Genomic DNA, 21,089 nt, shown 5'->3' with positions numbered 1-21,089 from the left:
GATGGATGGAATGACCTGCAAAAATGTTTGAGTGGATGTAAGTTAGCATTTAATTAAAACAGCCAAAATTAATTGCATTTTAATTAATTGCATAAATAATAGTAGATGAATGCAAATATTAAGTAATCATTCAGCGCAAATTAGTAAAAGTTAATTAACATGTGCATTATAAGGATAAGATTAATATAAGGTTGGTATGATAATGAGCACAGTAGAGTTAGTATAACACCCCCGTAACATAATAGGAATCCATCCATATTTTGATTCTCATATTATATGTATAAAGTATAAAATACAACTAAACCACAAAATGATCGATGACCAGTTCAATTTTCATACACCAATAACCTAAACCCTCAAAACAAACTCACCTTATACAAATATTCTATACACAATGTTAATATTGTTTGTGGTTATTTTCATTTTTATATGATTGTATATTGTATTAAATGTCAAATAATAAAGTGTGCATATAATTAACACTTGAATCTAATTTGAAATGCGCAAATGAATACATAGACGATTAATGATATATAATAAACTAAGCAAAACAATCCAAAATAATTAATAGTATTAAAAACATAAAAACAATTGTATGTGCATTATAATTAAGTGTGTGTAAACTTTGACAAAATTAATTTACGTTTATTATTTACTTACCCACTCGGGATGCCGCAGCTGGAGTGTTCAGTTTAAGACCCACAAAAGTCTGCAGGTGACCATTCATTTTCCTCTTTATTGATTGAATTATGATTGTATGATAGAGGATGTTCGTTAGGGAGACAGTGGTGTAATCGTAACCTGATGAACCTGCAGTTTATGTCATCACAATGAGTGATTCAAGAATCAATGAACATGTGTGTTTGGCCTATTGGATAAAATTTATGGGTTGTGAGTGCATGACCTGAGTAAATATTCTGTGGTTCTATTATCTTCATCCCACAGTAAGCTTGTTTTTTCCTATTAAATGTAACTGTTTCTGAGGAGTGGATAGAGATTGAACCATTGAGGAATGTTGAGAATGGTAGTATTTCCTTGGTATCTGCAAATAATTAGTGTTAAAAGGAGCCAATCATTTATACAATGGTATTATGCTTAGTTACTTGCAGAATGTTAAAAATGGCATACCTATATACATTTAAGCCTGATAAGAATGGATTGCAACAGGAATCCTTAGCAACAGTGGAGTATGGTGTTTGATTTGCAAAGTTGGAGTGGCTTGAAATTAAATTTATAATGTTAAGTGACTCTACACTTGCCTAACTGAAACTACTAAACTTTAATGGCTGGAAGAAGAAGGGAAAGGGTTTTTTAAAGGGGCATATTAATTGGGGTTCTGAAGTTACATTTTCAGTTACTAACTCTGACGTGAACGGACTGGTAATAGAGATATTTTTGGGTGGACTAAATGTTATATTTATTTGGGGCCTGAGATCAATACCCGGTGAACATGATGCGTTTGGTTTTGTGTTACAATAATAATGTTTCTGCCTTTTAATCATTAGTTGTACACCAGAGAAACATAGAATGGTACCTTGACATAGTTTTTGAAATATACACGAATTGATGGATCGTAGAAGAATGAGTCATTAGAGGGGTTCAAGCCAACATCTTTAGTCCATGCCCGTTTAACGCATTGAGTCTTGCCACCGTATGCATACAAATTATTAACTAAGTTCAGTAGAAGCCTTATCCCAACTTCTCGTGCTTCGGCTATGACATAATCCAACGCCTACCATGACATCATCATCATATCCAGTTAGTTAATTATTAAATTCCAATAAAAAAAAAGGTACAGCTAGTAGCAGTCTCTTTAAATAGTACTGTCAAATTAACACCATTAACGTAAAGCACAAAGCTAAGAACTCGAAATTTGAGAGTCTACTCTTTAAAAAAAAAATTATAAAGAAGGGGAATTAACCACGCGAATTGACGATGCTGGTTCAGAAGGCTGAGTTTTGTGTAAGTATTTTCAGATATATTATTCTTTAATTGAGATGAATATTTAACCACAGAATATTATTCTTTAATTCGACGGCGTGGTTCGTCTCAGCCGCAGCAAGTCCAGGAGCGGCCTCAACTGTAATCAGAGGCTAAGGTAACTAACCACAATTTTGTTTAATATGGAGCTAATTTCACATTATCTTTAAAATTAATGTTGGTAAATACATGTTTTTTATTGATTGTTTTTCTGACTGATGAATGTCTCATGGTGGCTGCTGGGTTATTTTTTTGGTCAATGTAGGTCAATGAGGTGAAAGTTGCACTTGGACCCTTAGCTGGATGTAACTTAGTGTACTGCACTGATGCATGTTTGAGAAGATATATCTGGAAGCACGAAACTGGAATGTAGACAAAGCTAAAAAGATGTTGGAAGAAACACTTACATGGAGATCAACTTATAAGCCTGAAGAAATACGTTGGGTTAGTGATTATTGTTTTTATTTATGTTAACAATTCAAATATTTGGGAAATTTAACTGTAATTTTTTATTAACTCCTTCCAGTGCAGTCAAATGATCTGAATATCTATAGAACTTGTGCTAAGAATTAATGTTTTTTGTTTGATTTTAGCATGAAGTTGCAGTTGAAGGTGAAACAGGGAAAGTATTCAGAGCAAATTTCCGTGAGTGAGCTGGAAGAACTGTTATGATAATAAAACCAGGATTGCAGGTAATTCAATAGTTCTGGTTTGTGTTTTGACTTTCAGATCTGAATGTTGAATTTTCTTTTACTCATAGGTATACTTGACAAACGGGTCTAGATGGGTCGGGGTGGGTCGAGTAGAGTATAGTGGTAGCTACAAAGTGGATCAGCACATCCAATGAAACGTATGGAACATAGTTTTAAAAAAGAGAAAGCATAATTTATATTATTATTATATAGCGTAGCTACAAACATGGACCAGAAATATGACAAAACAGGTTGAGTAGCACCAAAAACCTAAAAACATCACATCATATGTTTTTTTTATTTATTTATATACATAGGCACTTTTATTCAACGTGGTGGACATCCTTGTGAAGTTACCCAGCTCCAGATGTTTTTGTGCCATCCTCGGAATCAGAGCTTTCGACCACAAACCTAAAGCAAAAGGAAAACAGTGGGGGTGAAAATTGATGGGAGGGTGTGAAACTCCAATATATAGGTACATATGTATGGATATAAATATGAATATGAATATAATATAAATATAATATAGAGAGAGTAAGGTGGAGAGATGGTTAGAGATATGTATAAAGTAGCAGAAACATTATTTTCGACGGTTGGGGCGGTCTGTTTCCTTTTGGTCAATGTAGGTCAATGAGCTGAAAGTTGCACTTGGACCCTTAGTTGGATGTAACTTAGTGTACTTCACTGATGCATGTTTGAGAAGTTATCTGGAAGCATGAAACTGGAATGTAGACAAAGCTAAAAAGATGTTGGAAGAAATACTTGCATAGAGATCAACTTATAAGCCTGAAGAAATACGTTGGGTTAGTGATTATTGTTTTTATTTATGTTAACAATTCAAATATTTGGGAAATTTAACTGTAATTTTTTATTAACTCCTTCCAGTGAGTCAAATGATCTGAATATCTATAGAACTTGTGCTAAGAATTAATGTTTTTTGTTTGATTTTAGCATGAAGTTGCAGTTAAAGGTGAAACAGGGAAAGTATTCAGAGCAAATTTCCGTGAGTGAGCTGGAAGAACTGTTCTGATAATAAAACCAGGATTGCAGGTGATTCAACAGTTCCTGTTTGTGTTTTGACTTTCGGATCTGAATGTTGAATTTTCTTTTACTCATAGGTATACTTGGCAAACGGGTCTAGATGGGTCGGGGTGGGTCGAGTAGAGTATAGTGGTAGCTACAAAGTGGATCAGCACATCCAATGAAACGTATGGAACAGAGTTTTAAAAAAGAGAAAGCATAATTTATATTATTATTATATAGCGTAGCTACAAACATGGACCAGAAATATGACAAAACAGGTTGAGTAGCACCAAAAACCTAAAAACATCACATCATATGTTTTTTATTTATTTATATACATAGGCGCTTTTATTCAACGTGGTGGACATCCTTGTGAAGTTACTCAGCTCCAGATGTTTTTGTGCCATCCTTGGAATCAGAGCTTTCGACCATAAACCTAAAGCAAAAGGAAAACAGTGGGGGTGAAAATTGATGGGATGGTGCGAAACTCCAATATATAGGTACATATGTATGGATATAAATATGAATATGAATATAATATAAATATAATATAGAGAGAGTAAGGTGGAGAGATGGTTAGAGATATGTATAAAGTAGCAGAAATATTACTTTCGACGGTTGGGGCGGTCTGTTTCCTTTGCGGGAGTAGCGACGGCCAGGTTCCGTTTTTTCCTGTTAGGTGTAGAAACAGGTGGTTCTATGGCTGGAGTATGGTCTTTCTTGGCTGTGACAGTGGTTTCAATGTCGATGGGGGCGGAGTTCAACACTCGAAGACAGTTGAAGCTTTCATGGGAGCCGTGTTCATAGTGTGTCCCTGCATTTAGTAGTAGCGTCTGGGTCGTGTTGATGAGGTTCGCTATCGGGTTAGGTAAGACGTGGCTAGGGGAGTCCTATTTATAAAAGTAAATGGAAACATATCAGAAATCAATGGATCTGGCATATGCAAACTTAGAGGTTATAACCGTTGTGCATATCAAAATGGAAATGAGAGTATCAAATTAATATGTTGCAGGGTAAAGTAGGAGGTAACCTCATCAAGGTCTGCCACCAGAGATTTAGCAGTGGCTCTCACCAACTTTTCTACTGTCTCGTCAAATAATACGACGACAGCCTCCCCTGTTCCGTCTGTCACTTCCAGTTGGATTTTGAACCTGTTATGGGGATTAATGACCTTACCGTCAGTTTTTTCAGTTGGAGCAAACATGTTTTATTAAAGCGACAACTCTCAATGTAGAATTTGGGCAATGTAGTACCTTGTATTTGGGTACAGAACATCCTTGGAGCACGATTCGTACCAATAGTGGCCACCTTGCCTCCTAATCCCTTTCTTAGCTTGACAAATGCCACAACTAACGTAATACCAACCAAGCTTGGTACGCGCATTTGTGACATGCACTGTACACTTGAAGATCTCAGGCTGAGTCCGACAGGTGGGGCCAAATGTTAGAAAATGCAAGGCATTGCTATTTGTGTTAGTTAGGTTTTACTGTTTTACCTTGGTTACTGATGACCCTGCGCCTTTTCCTTTGCGGGATGACCAGATCAATTCAGCAAGGGTGCCTTCGGTTTGCGCTGCAGCGGGGATATCTATTGCACAATACTCGAGGTCACCGCATAAGTCCTTGCCACTGTGGAAAAAAACCGAAAATTATTATAAAGGCGGTGAATGGCCTACGTATGTAATGTGTTTAATTGGTTTTGGGGCAGACCTGAGGTTGTTCATGAATTCCTGCAGTACGGGAATTGCGGGGTCTTCCAGAACTAGAGTAGATGATGTACTGGAGAGGGTCAGAGTTCCTGGATAATTGTGGGCGACATAAATGGGTATTAGTAACAAAGCTGGTGAAAATAAAAATGCGTGCTACAGCTACATACCTAGGTAATTGTGCTTCACGGTTACCGATGATAGAATAATGCACCTGGGGGCTGGTTGGGAGGACTTCCCCTGAACGAAAGAACAGCCTAATTTTCCCCATAAAGTAACCTTTATCTTACGTCCGCTGTGTTATATATGGAACGTGGGTGTTATAAGTGAAAACCATACAAACTCATATATATATATATATATATATATATATATATATATATATATATATATATATATATATATATATATATATATACACACACAAACATAAGCAGATATAAATGGACAATAAAACAAATGTCTTTGCAGAGATTACCTTTCATTAGCCAAATCAAATTCCAGGATTGTATCACCCGTCTTCAGGTCTACATGGGAACCAACATTCACGGCGTAACCCACCACATCTAAAAAGCAGACAGCAAGCATAGTGTATAGCACTCTGTATATTTCTAATCAACATCTATATAAATGGGTATGGAAATGCACCAACTAAATATTTGCCATTTGTAGGAGTGAGAGCCTCAAATTTGATACAATTGAAAGGGTGGCGGATGAAACCACGCGTGTCATTAGTGGGCTGTTTTCTGAGGCGCGTTGAACCTTGTAATTGAATCATAACCTGGTTGTCATTGAGGAGACGATAGTCTGGTTTGTTTGGAACAACATCAAAATCAGATAGAAAATAAACAGAACCCTCTTTTAGCCTATGAATAAAACAGTGAGCGATATTATTTTTCGTTGTAATCTGTATTACATGCCCCTGCCACCGTTCATAAAAACCAAATTAGTTAACATGTTGGAGAAATAGAAACAACATAAACACACATGTATCTAGAAAAAACTGACACAAAACACCAGGAACAGATAAACACAGAAGCATACATATCTACATATATTCTACCACTTAAAAGTATTGGTACCTTTTCATCTGAAGCGATAAAGTCAGTGGATAAATACTTGCCGTTTTTGGTGTGGGTGTCCCAGGCTCTACATATCATAACCCTTACACTGGCTTGCTTTCCTTATTCAAGTTGGTCAACGAATACGTATGAAGTTTCATAAACAACTTCTGAGGTACCAATTTTAGCCGTTTGTGCCATTTATGAGTTGCAGCTTCCTAGAAAATTGATGATTGCTTTGAGTAATGGATAGTTGGTTGAGGGCATCAACCAATTTATAGGGATATCAGCCTTCTCATAACTGAAGGAATTGTGACCATCAGGTATCTAAACAGATTCGGCATGTGGAAGTTGAAGCAATTGATGATTTACATAACAATTAATGGTCTGTGTATCTAATGAATACACAACGGCCTGTGAGTTAAATTACACCACCGTTCCAAATTCTGGTGGTGGATACCGGTTAAAAATCGCAGCATCATCAAATTAAGGAGGTGTAATTTCCACAATTGAATTCCACTGTACAGACGATGCGGTGTAATTTGTAATCGATTCGATTTGAACTGACGATCTGGGGCGGTGATAACATTAGGTTGGGCCGACGATTTGAACCGGCAATTGTGTAGCTGTTACGATTTGTAATTAGATTGGGCCAACGATTTGGGTCAACGATTTTAATGTTTGGGCTAGTAAAAACACTGTGGTGGGCCAAAAAAATGTTAGTAAAAGTGATACAAAAGATGCAGTAAATAATATAAAGAAAATAATATAAAGAAAGGGTAATTATTATGGAGTGTACGGTATTTATTAAGGTCTATTTAATTTTTCAGGATTTATATATATATATATATATATATATATATATATATATATATATATATATATATATATATATATATATATATATATATAGATGTCATGAAACAGTCCACAGTGTTTTTAACTTAAATAAGGAGAGATGGTCCGAAAAGATAACCTAAGTTACCCAATTTGACAATAAAGGTAATCCATAATTTACACAAGTCCGAAAAAGATTGCAATTTAATTTTTGCTCGTAAAAAGAATCGTGTGTTCAATTTTTTTAAAATTGAGGTAATATCCAATGAACACAAAATTTAAAATCACGAATTACTTCAAATTGAGACTTGAAACTGATTACTAATGCTTCGATTATCATTTTTTGTAAGCAACTTGATCCAAAACATCATGAAAAACAAAGAATCGAGATGAACAAGTCGTTTGAACAAGTCGACTTGTTCATCTCGATTCGTTGTTTTTCATGATGTTTTGGATCAAGTTGCTTCACAAAAATGATAATCGAAGCATTAGTAATCTGTTTCAAGTCTCAATTTGAAGTAATTCGTGATTTTAGATTCTGTGTTCATTGGATATTACCTCAATTTTAAAAAATTTGAACACGCAATCCTTTTTGCGAGCAAAAATTAAATTGCAATCCTTTTCGGGCTTGTGTAAATTGGGGGTTATCTTGATTGTCAAATTGAATAACTTAGATTACATTTTCGAGCCATTTTCTCTTAAATAATTCATATTTAAAGGTTGCATTGATATCCCCATACCTTGCTGGCTCTATGTAAGTTACTCTTGTACCCTCCAAAGTTATAGTAGTACAAAATATACAGTACTTTAAACTTCCTATGTAGTGGTCAGATTTTTCCTAGGGCGAGTATCTTACTTTGGTATGCGATCTAAGTGAATTAATCAGTGATCATTTTGTAGGATTTATGCGCAAGGTACAACACATAACTATATGGCTGAATTCATTTGAGCCTTCGGGGTCACACACATATACACCTAGACGTCAAATAATAATATTATATATATATATATATATATATATATATATATATATATATATACATATATATATATATTATTATACTCAAGTAATAAACTAATTATTTATTAATATTAATCATAGATTAATAATTAAATAATTTGAATATTTAATTGTATCTTAGAAGATTTTTTATTTCCTTGTTGAATACGTCCAAATCAATTTGGAAAATAGTATGTGAACTTTGACTTTAATTAGAAGTCTATTTGCAAACCAAAAGGATATGTAGACTTAATTTAAATCGATATTCTGTTTTCGAAAACCGACCTTGAGACATATATAAATATTATAATTGTTTCGGGGTGTATTACACAATAATAAAAAAAACCTCACACATTAGTTTCGGTCTCTTTTCTGGTTCGACGCACAAGGAAAACATATACGTATTTTTCCAAGAGTTTTGACGGCAAATATAATTACGAGCTTTGTTTCGTTTTACTTTTTTATCCTACGAATAAATCTAAAGCAAAGGTTTTATGTTCTTTACAATTAAATAAATAATCCCGGTGATTATTTATTATTACTTGGCGGGACTAGCACATCCGCTTGACGTTGTTCGAAGTGTAGTGTGGACTACCCTAGCGGCAATCATACCTTTGATTGTTAGTTTCTCTTCCTTCAATCTGGTTCTACAAGAAAGGTATAATCTTTAAACACTCTTGATGTATTATTTATTTAACCGTATAAATCATATGGATCCGTTTTGGTGATTTATTATTAATATAATTAATACGCTTCCGCTTAAAGTTATTGTTATTATATATATGTACATGATAATAATTAAATGATGAGAAAATTGTTTTTCTTAAAACCCTAAATAACCATCAGTGGTATCAAGAGCCTCTTATGTTTTTATACGGTTAATAATATTCTAGCGTGGTTGTTTTGATTAAATGGCTTGTGTATATATTTGTATGCTTTATTTTAATATCCATGGCCAAGACATGCATCTTGGGCCATGGAGCAAGCCATAATTATTGTCATGATCATGTTATTATTATGATGATTTAATTGTGCATAGCCGATGAAAACCTAGACTGTGTGTATGTGTTGTGATCTTGTATATTTGTGGTTGTTTGGATGCCATTGTTTTTATGGCTATTTATTGATGTAATTTAATTTTTTATTTTGGGAGGCCGTTTTGAGCCAATTATGTAATTTACAATTCTAGATTAGTTGTATTTTATTTTACATTAAATGTAATATCCATGATGGGATTAAAGACTTGAAGTGAATGGATTTTGGCCATCAAGACACACACTTGCAGTAAAGTCGCTGGACAAAAGTTGTGAGAGATGCGGTGAAGGAGGACACTTGGTCATCATGAGATCTTGATGCAAGTGGGAGCTTCTAAGGTTTACTTTTGTGATCGTCCCTTTAGTTGACCGCTTGGTTCTCATAATGGCTCGTGAGACCAAGCATAGGATTTTCATCGGTTGAGGCTATGCACATACTTATTATGTTTTATTTTGTTTGGTTGGATTTTATATGTTATGTGATTGTGTATAATTTGCCATGTGACAACAAAATCAAAACATAATTAAAATCAAGTTAAAATGTTTTTAACTTGTGACGCGAATATTATGCATGTAATATTCGTAACACAATTTTTCTAAAGCATTATTAAAATTGTATAATATACCCGTCGAAATTTAAGTCGTGCCGTCCAATTCGGTTGAAACACTTGTCGTTATTTTTTGACTATGCGTGAGACCTAGTTGAATTATAACTCGAGGTAATCATTATCTACGCGTGAGACCTAGATTAATTTTTACACGTTTCACAATTGGATGACTTAATCGAGTTGAGAGGTGAGACTGCAACCCGAGGCAAGGATGGGACTAAACATGCCAGCATGACACTAGTGTTAGACACTAGATGTCGTGAGTCCCATAAAGATCTAAGAGTTGCACTTGTAATGCAATTGGTGCCCGCCGCCTACCGATTGAATCCACCATTGCTAGCAGATCAACTGATGTGATAGTGGAAGCACAATGCGGATCTTAGCCTTTTACGTAAATTAAAAGTTTTATAAGTTTTTTTTTTAAAACATGGGTAGTTAATTTATAACAGGATAATTATTAAAGATACTGAAAGAACCTTGTTTATTTTGTAGATGACATCAAACGCAATTCAATCTGTAAACAACATGACCATAAGGTCAATCCTTGAGAAGGAAAAATTGAATGGTAACAACTTCATTGACTGGTATCGAAACCTTCAGATTGTCTTAAAGTCTTAAAGGAAGTTGCACCATCTGGAAAATCCTTTACCTGAAGTCCCACCTGAAACTGCTAATGCTACTGTTCGTAATGCTTATACTAAGCATTATAACGAACAACTTGAAGTGGCATGTCTTATGCTTGCTAGCATGACCTCTGAGCTCTAAAGGAACTTAATGGACTACAATGCATATGACATGATCGAGGAACTCAAGACGATGTTCCAACAGCAGGCAGAACAAGAATTGTTTGAAACTGTGAAAGCATTTCACGCTTGCAAACATGAGTTGGGGCAACCGGTTAGCCAATATGTCTTAAAGATGAAAGGCTATCTGGATCAATTGGAGCGCCTAGGTTATGATATGCCACCAGTTCTTGGAGTGTACTTGATACTTACTTCAATATCCAAGGACTATGATTTATTTGTAATGAATTACAATATGCATAGCATGGGAAAAACCATTCCTGAGCTACATGCAATGCTTAAGCAAGCTGAAAAGGGGCTACCAAAGAAGACTCCTGCAGTCTTAACCATAAAGGAAGGTAAAATCCAGAAAAGAAAGCCGCAAGCTGGAAGTGGAAAGGCAAAAGGAAAGAGTAAGAAAGCTTACACACTTAAGAAGAAAATTCCACCACCAGCAAAGAAAGAGCATCCCGCAAAGGACATGGCTTGTCACCATTGCGGCCAGATTGGTCATTGGAGATGAAACTGTGTGCTTTACTTGGAAGAGTTGAAGAAAGGAAAGGCTGGTTCGACCAGCACTTCAGGTATCTTCGTTATAGAACTCTATAATTTTCCTAATAAAACTTGAGTGTATGACACTGGTTTTGGTACTCATATTTGTAATGATATGCAGGGACTTAGGAAAATTCGGAAGCTGAATAAGGGGGCTTTGGATCTGTACGTTGGCAATGGCGATCGTGCAGCTGTCGAAGCTATAGGAAGCTATGAGCTCATCCTCCCAAGTGGACTTATTCTTATTTTAGATAATTGTCACTATGCACCTTCTATTACTAGAGGTGTTATTTCAGTTTCTCGTTTGAAAGATAATGGTTTTAATCATGTATTCACAGATTATGGTATTTCGGTTTCTAAGGATAATATTTTTTATTTTAATGCTATTCCTAGAGATGGTATTTTTGAAATTGACATGCATAATCTTGTTCCAAACGAAAGTTCTATATTTAACTGTAGATCTAAGAAATTCAAGTATGATTTGAATTCCACATATCTATGGCATTGTCGTCTTGGTCATATAAACAAGAAACGTGAAATGTCCCGTTCTTATTGATTAAAAATGTTCCATATTAATTGATTTCGTTGCGAGGTTTTGACCTCTATATGAGACGTTTTTCAAAGACTGCATTCATTTTAAAACAAACTATAACCTTTATTTCATCAATAAAGGTTTAAAAAGCTTTATGTAGATTATCAAATAATGATAATCTAAAATATCCTGTTTACACACGACTATTACATAATGGTTTACAATACAAATATGTTACAACGAAATAAATTTCGTAAATGCAGTTTTTACACAATATCATACAAGCATGGACTCCAAATCTTGTCCTTATTTAAGTATGCGACAGTGGAAGCTCTTAATAATCACCTGAGAATAAACATGCTTAAAACGTCAACAAAAATGTTGGTGAGTTATAGGTTTAACCTATATATATCAAATCGTAACAATAGACCACAAGATTTCATATTTCAATATACATCCCATACATAGAGATAAAAATCATTCATATGGTGAACACCTGGTAACCGACATTAACAAGATGCATATTTAAGAATATCCCCATCATTCCGGGACACCCTTCGGATATGATATAAATTTCGAAGTACTAAAGCATCCGGTACTTTGGATGGGGTTTGTTAGGTCCAATAGATCTATCTTTAGGATTCGCGTCAATTAGGGTGTCTGTTCCCTAATTCTTAGATTACCAGACTTAATAAAAAGGGGCATATTCGATTTCGATAATTCAACCATAGAATGTAGTTTCACGTACTTGTGTCTATTTTGTAAATCATTTATAAAACCTGCATGTATTCTCATCCCAAAAATATTAGATTTTAAAAGTGGGACTATAACTCATTTTCACAGATTTTTTTACTTCGTCGGGAAGTAAGACTGGGCCACTGGTCGATTCACGAACCTATAACAAATATGTACATATATATCAAAGTATGTTCAAAATATATTTACAACACTTTTAATACATTTTTATGTTTTAAGTTTATTAAGTCAGCTGTCCTCGTTAGTAACCTACAACTAGTTGTCCACAGTTAGTTGTACAGAAATAAATCGATATATATTATCTTGAATCAATCCACGACCCAGTGTATACATATCTCAGTATTGATCACAACTCAAACTATATATATTTTGGAATCAACCTCAACCCTGTATAGCTAACTCCAACATTCACATATAGAGTGTCTATGGTTGTTCCGAAATATATATAGATGTGTCGACATGATAGGTTGAAACATTGTATACGTGTCTATGGTATCTCAAGATTACATAATATACAATACAAGTTGATTAAGTTATGGTTGGAATAGATTTGTTACCAATTTTCACGTAGCTAAAATGAGTAGTTTTTACCAATTTTGTTTTGCTCGCCATTTCTTCGTTTCTAATCCGTTTTGAGTGATTTAAGCGGCCACGGTTTCGTATTGAACTTGAATTTATGAAACTAAACAGAAAAGGTATAGGTTTATAGTCGGAAATACAAGTTACAAGTCGTTTTTGAAAGAGGTAGTCATTTCCGTCGAAAGAACGACATCTTGATGACTGTTTTGAAAAACATACTTTCACTTTGAGTTTAACCATGATTTTTGGATATGGTTTCATGTTCATAAGAAAAATCATTTTCCCATAAGTATAGCTTTTAAATCAAAGTTTTTCATAGTTTTTAATTATCCAAACCAAAACAGCCCCCGGTTGTAACTACGACGGCGTAAATCCGGTTTTATGGTGTTTATCGTGTTTCCAGGTTTTAAATCATTAAGTTAGCATATCTTATAGATATAGATCATGTGTATAGTTGATTTTAAAAGTGTAGTTAGAAGGATTAACTTTATTTGCGAACAAGTTTAGAATTAACTAAACTATGTTCTAGTGATTACTAGTTTACCACTTCGAATATGATAGCTTTTTATGTATGAATCGAATGATGTTATGAACATCATTACTACCTTAAGTTCCTTGGATAAACCTACTGGAAAAGAGAAAAATGGATTTAGCTTCAACGGATCCTTGGATGGCTCGAAGTTCTTGAAGCAGAATCATGACACGAAAAACAAGTTCAAGTAAGATCATCACTTGAAATAAGATTGTTATAGTTATAGAAATTGAACTAAAGTTTGAATATGATTATTACCTTGTATTAGAATGATAACCTACTGTAAGAAACAAAGATTTCTTAAGGTTGGATGATCACCTTACAAGATTGGAAGTGAGCTAGCAAACTTGATAGTATTCTTGATTTTATGTAACTAGAACTTGTAGAATTTATGAAGAACACTTAGAACTTGAAGTTAGAACTTGAGAGAGATCAATTAGATGAAGAAAATTGAAGAATGAAAGTATTTGTAGGTGTTTTTGGTCGTTGGTGTATGGATTAGATATAAAGGATATGTAATTTTGTTTTCATGTAAATAAGTCATGAATGATTACTCATATTTTTGTAATTTTATGAGATATTTCATGCTAGTTGCCAAATTATGGTTCCCACATGTGTTAGGTGACTCACATGGGCTACTAAGAGCTGATCATTGGAGTATATATACCAATAGTACATACATCTAAAAGCTGTGTATTGTACGAGTACGAATACGGGTACCTACGAGTAGAATTGTTGATGAAACTGAACGAGGATATAATTGTAAGCATTTTTGTTAAGTAGAAGTATTTTGATAAGTGTCTTGAAGTCTTTCAAAAGTGTATGAATACATATTAAAACACTACATGTATATACATTTTAACTGAGTCATTAAGTCATCGTTAGTCGTTACATGTAAGTGTTGTTTTGAAACCTTTAGGTTAACGATCTTGTTAAATGTTGTTAACCCAATGTTTATAATATCAAATGAGATTTTAAATTATTATATTATCATGATAATATGATGTATGAATATCTCTTAATATGATACATATACATTAAATGTAGTTACAACGATAATCGTTACATATATGTCTCGTTTCAAAATCATTAAGTTAGTAGTCTTGCTTTTACATATGTAGTTCATTGTTAATATACTTAATGATATGTTTACTTATCATAATATCATGTTAACTATATATATATCCATATATATGTCATCATATAGTTTTTACAAGTTTTAACGTTCGTGAATCACCGGTCAACTTGGGTGGTCAATTGTCCATATGAAACCTATTTCAATTAATCAAGTCTTAACAAGTTTGATTGCTTAACATATTGGAAACACTTAATCATGTAAATAACAATTTCATTTAATATATATATAAACATGGAAAAGTTCGGGTCACTACAAAACGCATAACAAAGCTGCAACACGATGGGCTTCTTGAGTCAACCGGCAATGAGTCGTTTGACATATGTGAATCTTGTTTATCTGGAAAAATGACAAAGAAACCCTTCACCCACCAGGTTGAAAGGGCGAGTGATCTACTTGGACTCATTCATACTGATGTATGTGGCCCATTTAGAACAATGTTTACAGATGGAGCTACCTACTTTGTTACTTTTACTGATGATTTCAGTAGATATGGTTATGTTTACTTGATTAAACATAAACATGAAGTATTTGAAACATTCAAAGCATTTCAAAATGAAGTAGAAAATCAACTCGAAAAGACCATTAAGGTTCTACGGTCCGACCGTGGAGGCGAATATATGAGTCAAGAGTTTTTAGATCATCTGAGAGATCGTGGGATTGTCTCACAATTTACTCCTCCTTACACACCTCAGCATAATGGGGTGTCAGAAAGGAGAAATCGAACTTTGCTTGACATGGTTCGATCAATGATGAGTCTAACAACTCTACCACCATCCTTTTGGGGATTTGCTCTAGAGTCTGCTGCACGCATTCTCAACATGGTTCTAACCAAGAAGGTAAACAAGACTCCATATGAAATATGGCATGGGAAGGTCCCAAATCTATCTTACTTGAAAGTTTGGGGTTGTGAGGCTCACGTGAAGCGTGATACACCAAACAAACTTGAGTCCAGAACTATCAAGTGTATCTTTATAGGATACCCAAAGGAAACGATGGGATACTACTTCTACTATCCAGCAGAAAACAAGGTTTTCACTGCTAGATATGCTGAGTTTTTGGAGAAGAGTCTCCTCTTACAAGAAGCAAGTGGGAGCACTGTAGATCTTGAAGAAATTCAAGAACAAGATACATTACCTTCTGAAGGCACTAGTGAAATTCGTACTGAACTGCAACATGAAAATGTCAAGGTACAGGACAAAGCCTGTCTCATTCGTAGATCTAGTAGAACCACTCGTCCACCAGAAAGGTTAAACCTTATGGTTACGACAGAGGACTTGGAATTAGGGGATCTGGGCGAACCCGCTAATTACAAAGCTGCATTGTCAGATCCTGAATCTGATAAATGGCAAGAAGCTATGAATGTAGAGATGCAGTCCATGAAAGATAATCAAGTTTGGCGCTTGATTGATCTCCCACCAAACTGCAAGCCTGTTGGGTGTAAATGGATCTTCAAGAAGAAGATCGACATGGACGGAAATGCACATTCCTTTAAGGCCCGTTTGGTAGCAAAAGGTTATACTCAAACCTACGGGGTTGATTATGAAGAGACCTTTTCTCCAGTGGCGGACATTAAAGCTATTAGGATACTCATAGCTATAGCAGCGTACAATGCTATGAGATTTGGCAAATGGATGTTAAAATCGCATTCCTAAATGGTCACCTTAGCGAGAACGTATATATGGTGCAACCTGAAGGGTTGTGAATCCTAAGTATCCTAATAAAGTATGCAAGCTTCAGAAATCCATTTATGGATTGAAGCAAGCATCAAGGAGTTGGAACAAGAAATTTGATGAGAAAATCAAAGAGTTTGATTTCTCACAAAACCTTGACCAACCCTGTGTGTACATGAGAGCTAGTGGGTGCGTTAAAGTCTTTCTGATCTTATATGTTGATGACATATTACTCATGGGAAATCATATTCCAACGCTACAAGACGTTAAGTCCTGGCTTGGAAAATGTTTCTCTATGAAAGATCTGGGAGATGCAGCGTATATCCTAGGAATCAAGATCTATAGAGACAGATCTAAGCGGTTAATAGGTCTAAGTCAAAGTGCATATGTTGACAAAATATTAAAGCGTTTTAAGATGGATGCTTCCAAGCGAGGTAGTCTTCCGATGCAACCAAACGTGGTTTTGAGTAAGACTCAAGCCCCCTCTACACCCGCAGAGGTGAAGTGAATGACTGGAGTTCCATATGCTTCAGCTATTAGATCCATCATGTATGCTATGAGGTGCACTAGACCAGATGTTTCTTTCGCTCTCAATATGACGAGCCGATACCAACGGAATCCAGGTGATAGTCACTGGACTGCTGTAAAGAATATATTGAAGTATTTGAGAAACACTAAAGATATGTTCTTAGTTTACGGAGGTTTCGAAGAACTAAGTACAAAGTGTTACACTGATGCTAGTTTCGAAACTGATCGAGATGATAGTCGTTCACAATCTGGCTATGTTTTCATTATGAACGGAGGCGCAGTCGATTGGAGAAGCTCGAAGCAGAGCACTACAGCGATGTCTACAACAGAATCAGAATACATTGCTGCATCTGAAGCTGCTCAGGAAGCTGTTTGGATCAGAAAATTCATATCTGGGCTTGGCGTTGTTCCCAGTATTGAAAATCCCATGGACATGTATTGCGACAATACTGGTGCTATAGTAATAACAAATGAACCAGGAGTTCTACGTGGTGCGAAACACATCCTTAGAAAATTTCACTACATACGTGAAGTTATAGAGAGAGGTGACGTACGTATTCAAAGGGTTCCAACTGAAGACAATCTAGCTGACCCGTTCACAAAGCCAATGTCTTGTACCAAGCATGTCGAGCATTCTAGGAACATTGGGCTTAGACCAGCTAATAGCTTTATGTAATTTTAGTATTTGGATAATTGGAACATGAAAGCAGTTTTTATTGTAATGAATTGATATAATGTGTTATGATCGTTTTATTTATAATTACTGTGTTCTATATTTGCATGTTTAAATCCGTGAATAATGACTTATTCTAAATTTTCCATTGTCAATTGATGATATGGGAGTAACATCAAACTAAGACAAATGTGGGTGTTTGATATGGTGTAATGTGTTTCTATCAAACTCACATGTATTCATATGATAAATATTGGAATGACCCAACCTTCGAGTTTTCACTGCATGGATCGGCGTCAATAGTGAAACTCGCAAGTGGTTATGTCATAAGTCCTTCGACTTGAGATGCACGCCGGTTTCGATGTGTGGAGCATTATACTTTGATATGGTTAAACGCTGTCCTGGATAAGGCTGTTATAAAAGCCATTATTGGGTGTAATGTGAAGCTCGTGACAGACACGTGTAGGCAAAATAGGATCTGTTCCTCCAACCTATTTGGAGTTAGATACTTTTAAGCTCCTCGATGAATGAATAAGATATTTGTGTGGCCGCACTCAAATGTAATTGAGATGATACTTAATTAGTTTGGTGATCTGATTCATTTCTAAGATCGAGAAAACTAAATTGTTAAACAAATGAGAATGACTGATGATCCATGTCTCAAGTTTAACTAAAGTATCTGAAACAAAGGGATAAATGACATTAACACTTAAAATGAGCAGTTTTGAGAAGCTACCCTCACGTGAATTTGGGGACAATGGCGTGTTGCTAGACGCTAACCATTGTTTGTATAGTTACTTGGTGTTGTGCAGTGCACAAGTGGGAGTCTGTAGGATTTATGCGCAAGGTACAACACATAACTATATGGCTGAATTCATTTGAGCCTTCGGGGTCACACACATATACACCTAGACGTCAAATAATAATATATTATATATATATATATATATATATATAATATATTATACTCAAGTAATAAACTAATTATTTATTAATATTAATCATAGATTAATAATTAAATAATTTGAATATTTAATTATATCTTAGAAGATTTATTATTTCCTTGTTGAATACGTCCAAATCAATTTGGAAAATAGTATGTGAACTTTGACTTTAATTAGAAGTCTATTTGCAAACCAAAAGGATACGTAGACTTAATTTAAATCGATATTCTATTTTCGAAAACCGACCTTGAGACATATATAAATATTATAATTGTTTCGGGGTGTATTACACAATAATAAAAAAAACCTCACACATTAGTTTCGGTCTCTTTTCTGGTTCGACGCACAAGGAAAACATATACGTATTTTTCCAAGAGTTTTGACGGCAAATATAATTACGAGCTTTGTTTCGTTTTACTTTTTTATCCTACGAATAAATCTAAAGCAAAGGTTTTATGTTCTTTACAATTAAATAAATAATCCTGGTGATTATTTATTATTACTTGGCGGGACTAGCACATCCGCTTGACGTTGTTCGAATTGTAGTGTGGACTACCCTAGCGGCAATCATACATTTGATTGTTAGTTTCTCTTCCTTCAATCTGGTTCTACAAGAAAGGTATAATCTTTAAACACTCTTGATGTATTATTTATTTAACCGTATAAATCATATGGATCCGTTTTGGTGATTTATTATTAATATAATTAATACGCTTCCGCTTAAAGTTATTGTTATTATATGTATGTACATGATAATAATTAAATGATGAGAAAATTGTTTTTCTTAAAACCCTAAATAACCATCACATTTACCAACTCTTCTTTAGCCACCACATGAACATGAGACTTTGTACAAGGATCCCATAGTCACAACCACTTTACTCTTAGTGATGATTATATGGTGGAGGTTTTTCTTGTCTAAGTTACCCATGATAGTGAATATTTTTACTCTAGTGTTTGAAGCCTTACCGGATTAATCTATTATCGTTTTCAAATACCTCCCTAACTATTACAAGATTTGAACATGAGACATCTTGTAAGAACCAAAGCCTAATTACTAGGATCTCAAGTGGCGAAGCTTGAACATTTTTGTTAAAAGGAGAACATATCATATTTTATACAGAAGATCAAATAATTTTAGGGTAAAATATAAATTTCTAGTTTGTTAAAAAACATATGTATATGTATTTATCAGCAAAAATAGTGAGTAACTATACATAACATGTAACCTTAAATTAAGTTCGATATATTTTAATTCAACTGCTTAATATACTTATATAAAAATAATGAAATTTGTATAAACATTGATATTAATAACAATTTAGCTATATAATATAAAAGTTAAAAAAATTTATGATGAATGGCTTTGAATATCTAGTAACCATAAAAAAGAAAATCGTAGCCCGTTAAGTTAGGAACGTTTGGATATTGAATCGACTAAATAAGAGTACATGTGAAAGAGATATAATCAAAACGGTGATAACTCGCAAGTTTTCCAGCTTTCATCATTTTTGTTATATGTCCGTCATATGGATTCAAAATTAGTTGATTTAAAGGCTCAAACTTTCATAACTCAAAAAACTACAAATCTCATTACTTGTCGAATTCTTCATATGCAGAATTTGAGAAAATGCAAGATTCTCCCGTACATTTTCTCAAAGAATATGAAGACCAATATCATTACTACTTTTTTATGGTTTCAAACTTCATAAATAAATAAATAATACTATTCACATAGTCCATGCGTATACATTATGTTATAACATATATTTTATATACCATATATACATACATTTGATTGATATACTTAATCATTTAAAAACTTGTGGACATGTCCATTGTAAGGACCCATTTGAATTGAATATAAATTGATAGAGGCGACCATGTTCTAGTAATAATATGCATGTTCATTCTTTAATGGTATTATTTAAGAACATCTGGAAAGAAGATACTCCTTGACCCCATTTAACAACACTTTTTCATTTATCATTTCGGCATTTTTGGAAAGACAATTTGTACTTATAGTAATATCCAGCAACAGATGCATTGTGAACGGTGACGATTTTAGGATAAAATTCAAAAGAGTCTTACACAATTTGAGTGATACTTTATAGCTTTTTTCTTTAAATGGTTATTTACTTGCAAAAACTCATTAATTTTAAAAGTGTATGGGATCCTATCTTTATAATTAAACAATCATTAATGGTTATCTCGGGGTAGCTGTAGGTGGCTACATTAGTGGTTATGGCTGCTGCTTGTGCTATTGGTGGCTGTATGGTGGCCACTAGTGGCGGCCGGCGGCAAACGGTGGTTGTTTATTACTGATGAAGCTGTTGTCGGCTGCTAGTAGTAGTCGGTAGCCTATGGTGGTACTGGTGGTGGCTGGTTGCCGCTTGTTGGCGGCTGGAGTTTGAGGGTTGTAATGTCTTTAGAAAACTGGTGGAAATGGTCTTGTTCCTTTAC

General features: G+C 34.5%; 3 protein-coding genes across 3 annotated transcripts; 2 read left to right on the top strand and 1 right to left on the bottom strand.

The window, feature by feature from the left end:
- Window positions 1-4,300: 4,300 nt before the first annotated feature.
- LOC139888143 (replication factor A protein 1-like) lies at window positions 4,301-6,560 on the bottom strand. The gene is made up of 9 exons (XM_071871174.1): window positions 6,483-6,560; window positions 6,064-6,322; window positions 5,879-5,966; window positions 5,571-5,695; window positions 5,405-5,492; window positions 5,191-5,323; window positions 4,949-5,112; window positions 4,726-4,846; window positions 4,301-4,585 (listed from the first exon to the last, which is right to left on the bottom strand). The coding sequence occupies exons 1-9, from the start codon at window positions 6,558-6,560 to the stop codon at window positions 4,301-4,303; spliced, it is 1,341 nt and encodes a 446-aa protein (XP_071727275.1).
- A 4,154-nt stretch (window positions 6,561-10,714) lies between these two features.
- LOC139888142 (uncharacterized) lies at window positions 10,715-11,245 on the top strand. Its single transcript, XM_071871173.1, has one exon. It carries the CDS (start codon window positions 10,715-10,717, stop codon window positions 11,243-11,245), a length of 531 nt encoding a protein of 176 aa, XP_071727274.1.
- Window positions 11,246-16,989: 5,744 nt separating this feature from the next.
- On the top strand, window positions 16,990-17,685 carry LOC139888141 (secreted RxLR effector protein 161-like). Its single transcript, XM_071871172.1, has one exon. The coding sequence runs from the start codon at window positions 16,990-16,992 to the stop codon at window positions 17,683-17,685; it is 696 nt and encodes a 231-aa protein (XP_071727273.1).
- Window positions 17,686-21,089: the final 3,404 nt, after the last annotated feature.

The sequence above is a fragment of the Rutidosis leptorrhynchoides genome, chromosome 2 (genome assembly GCF_046630445.1).
Source record: "Rutidosis leptorrhynchoides isolate AG116_Rl617_1_P2 chromosome 2, CSIRO_AGI_Rlap_v1, whole genome shotgun sequence".
NCBI classification, from domain to species: domain Eukaryota; kingdom Viridiplantae; phylum Streptophyta; class Magnoliopsida; order Asterales; family Asteraceae; genus Rutidosis; species Rutidosis leptorrhynchoides.
This window is presented reverse-complemented; position numbering and strand designations above follow the sequence as displayed.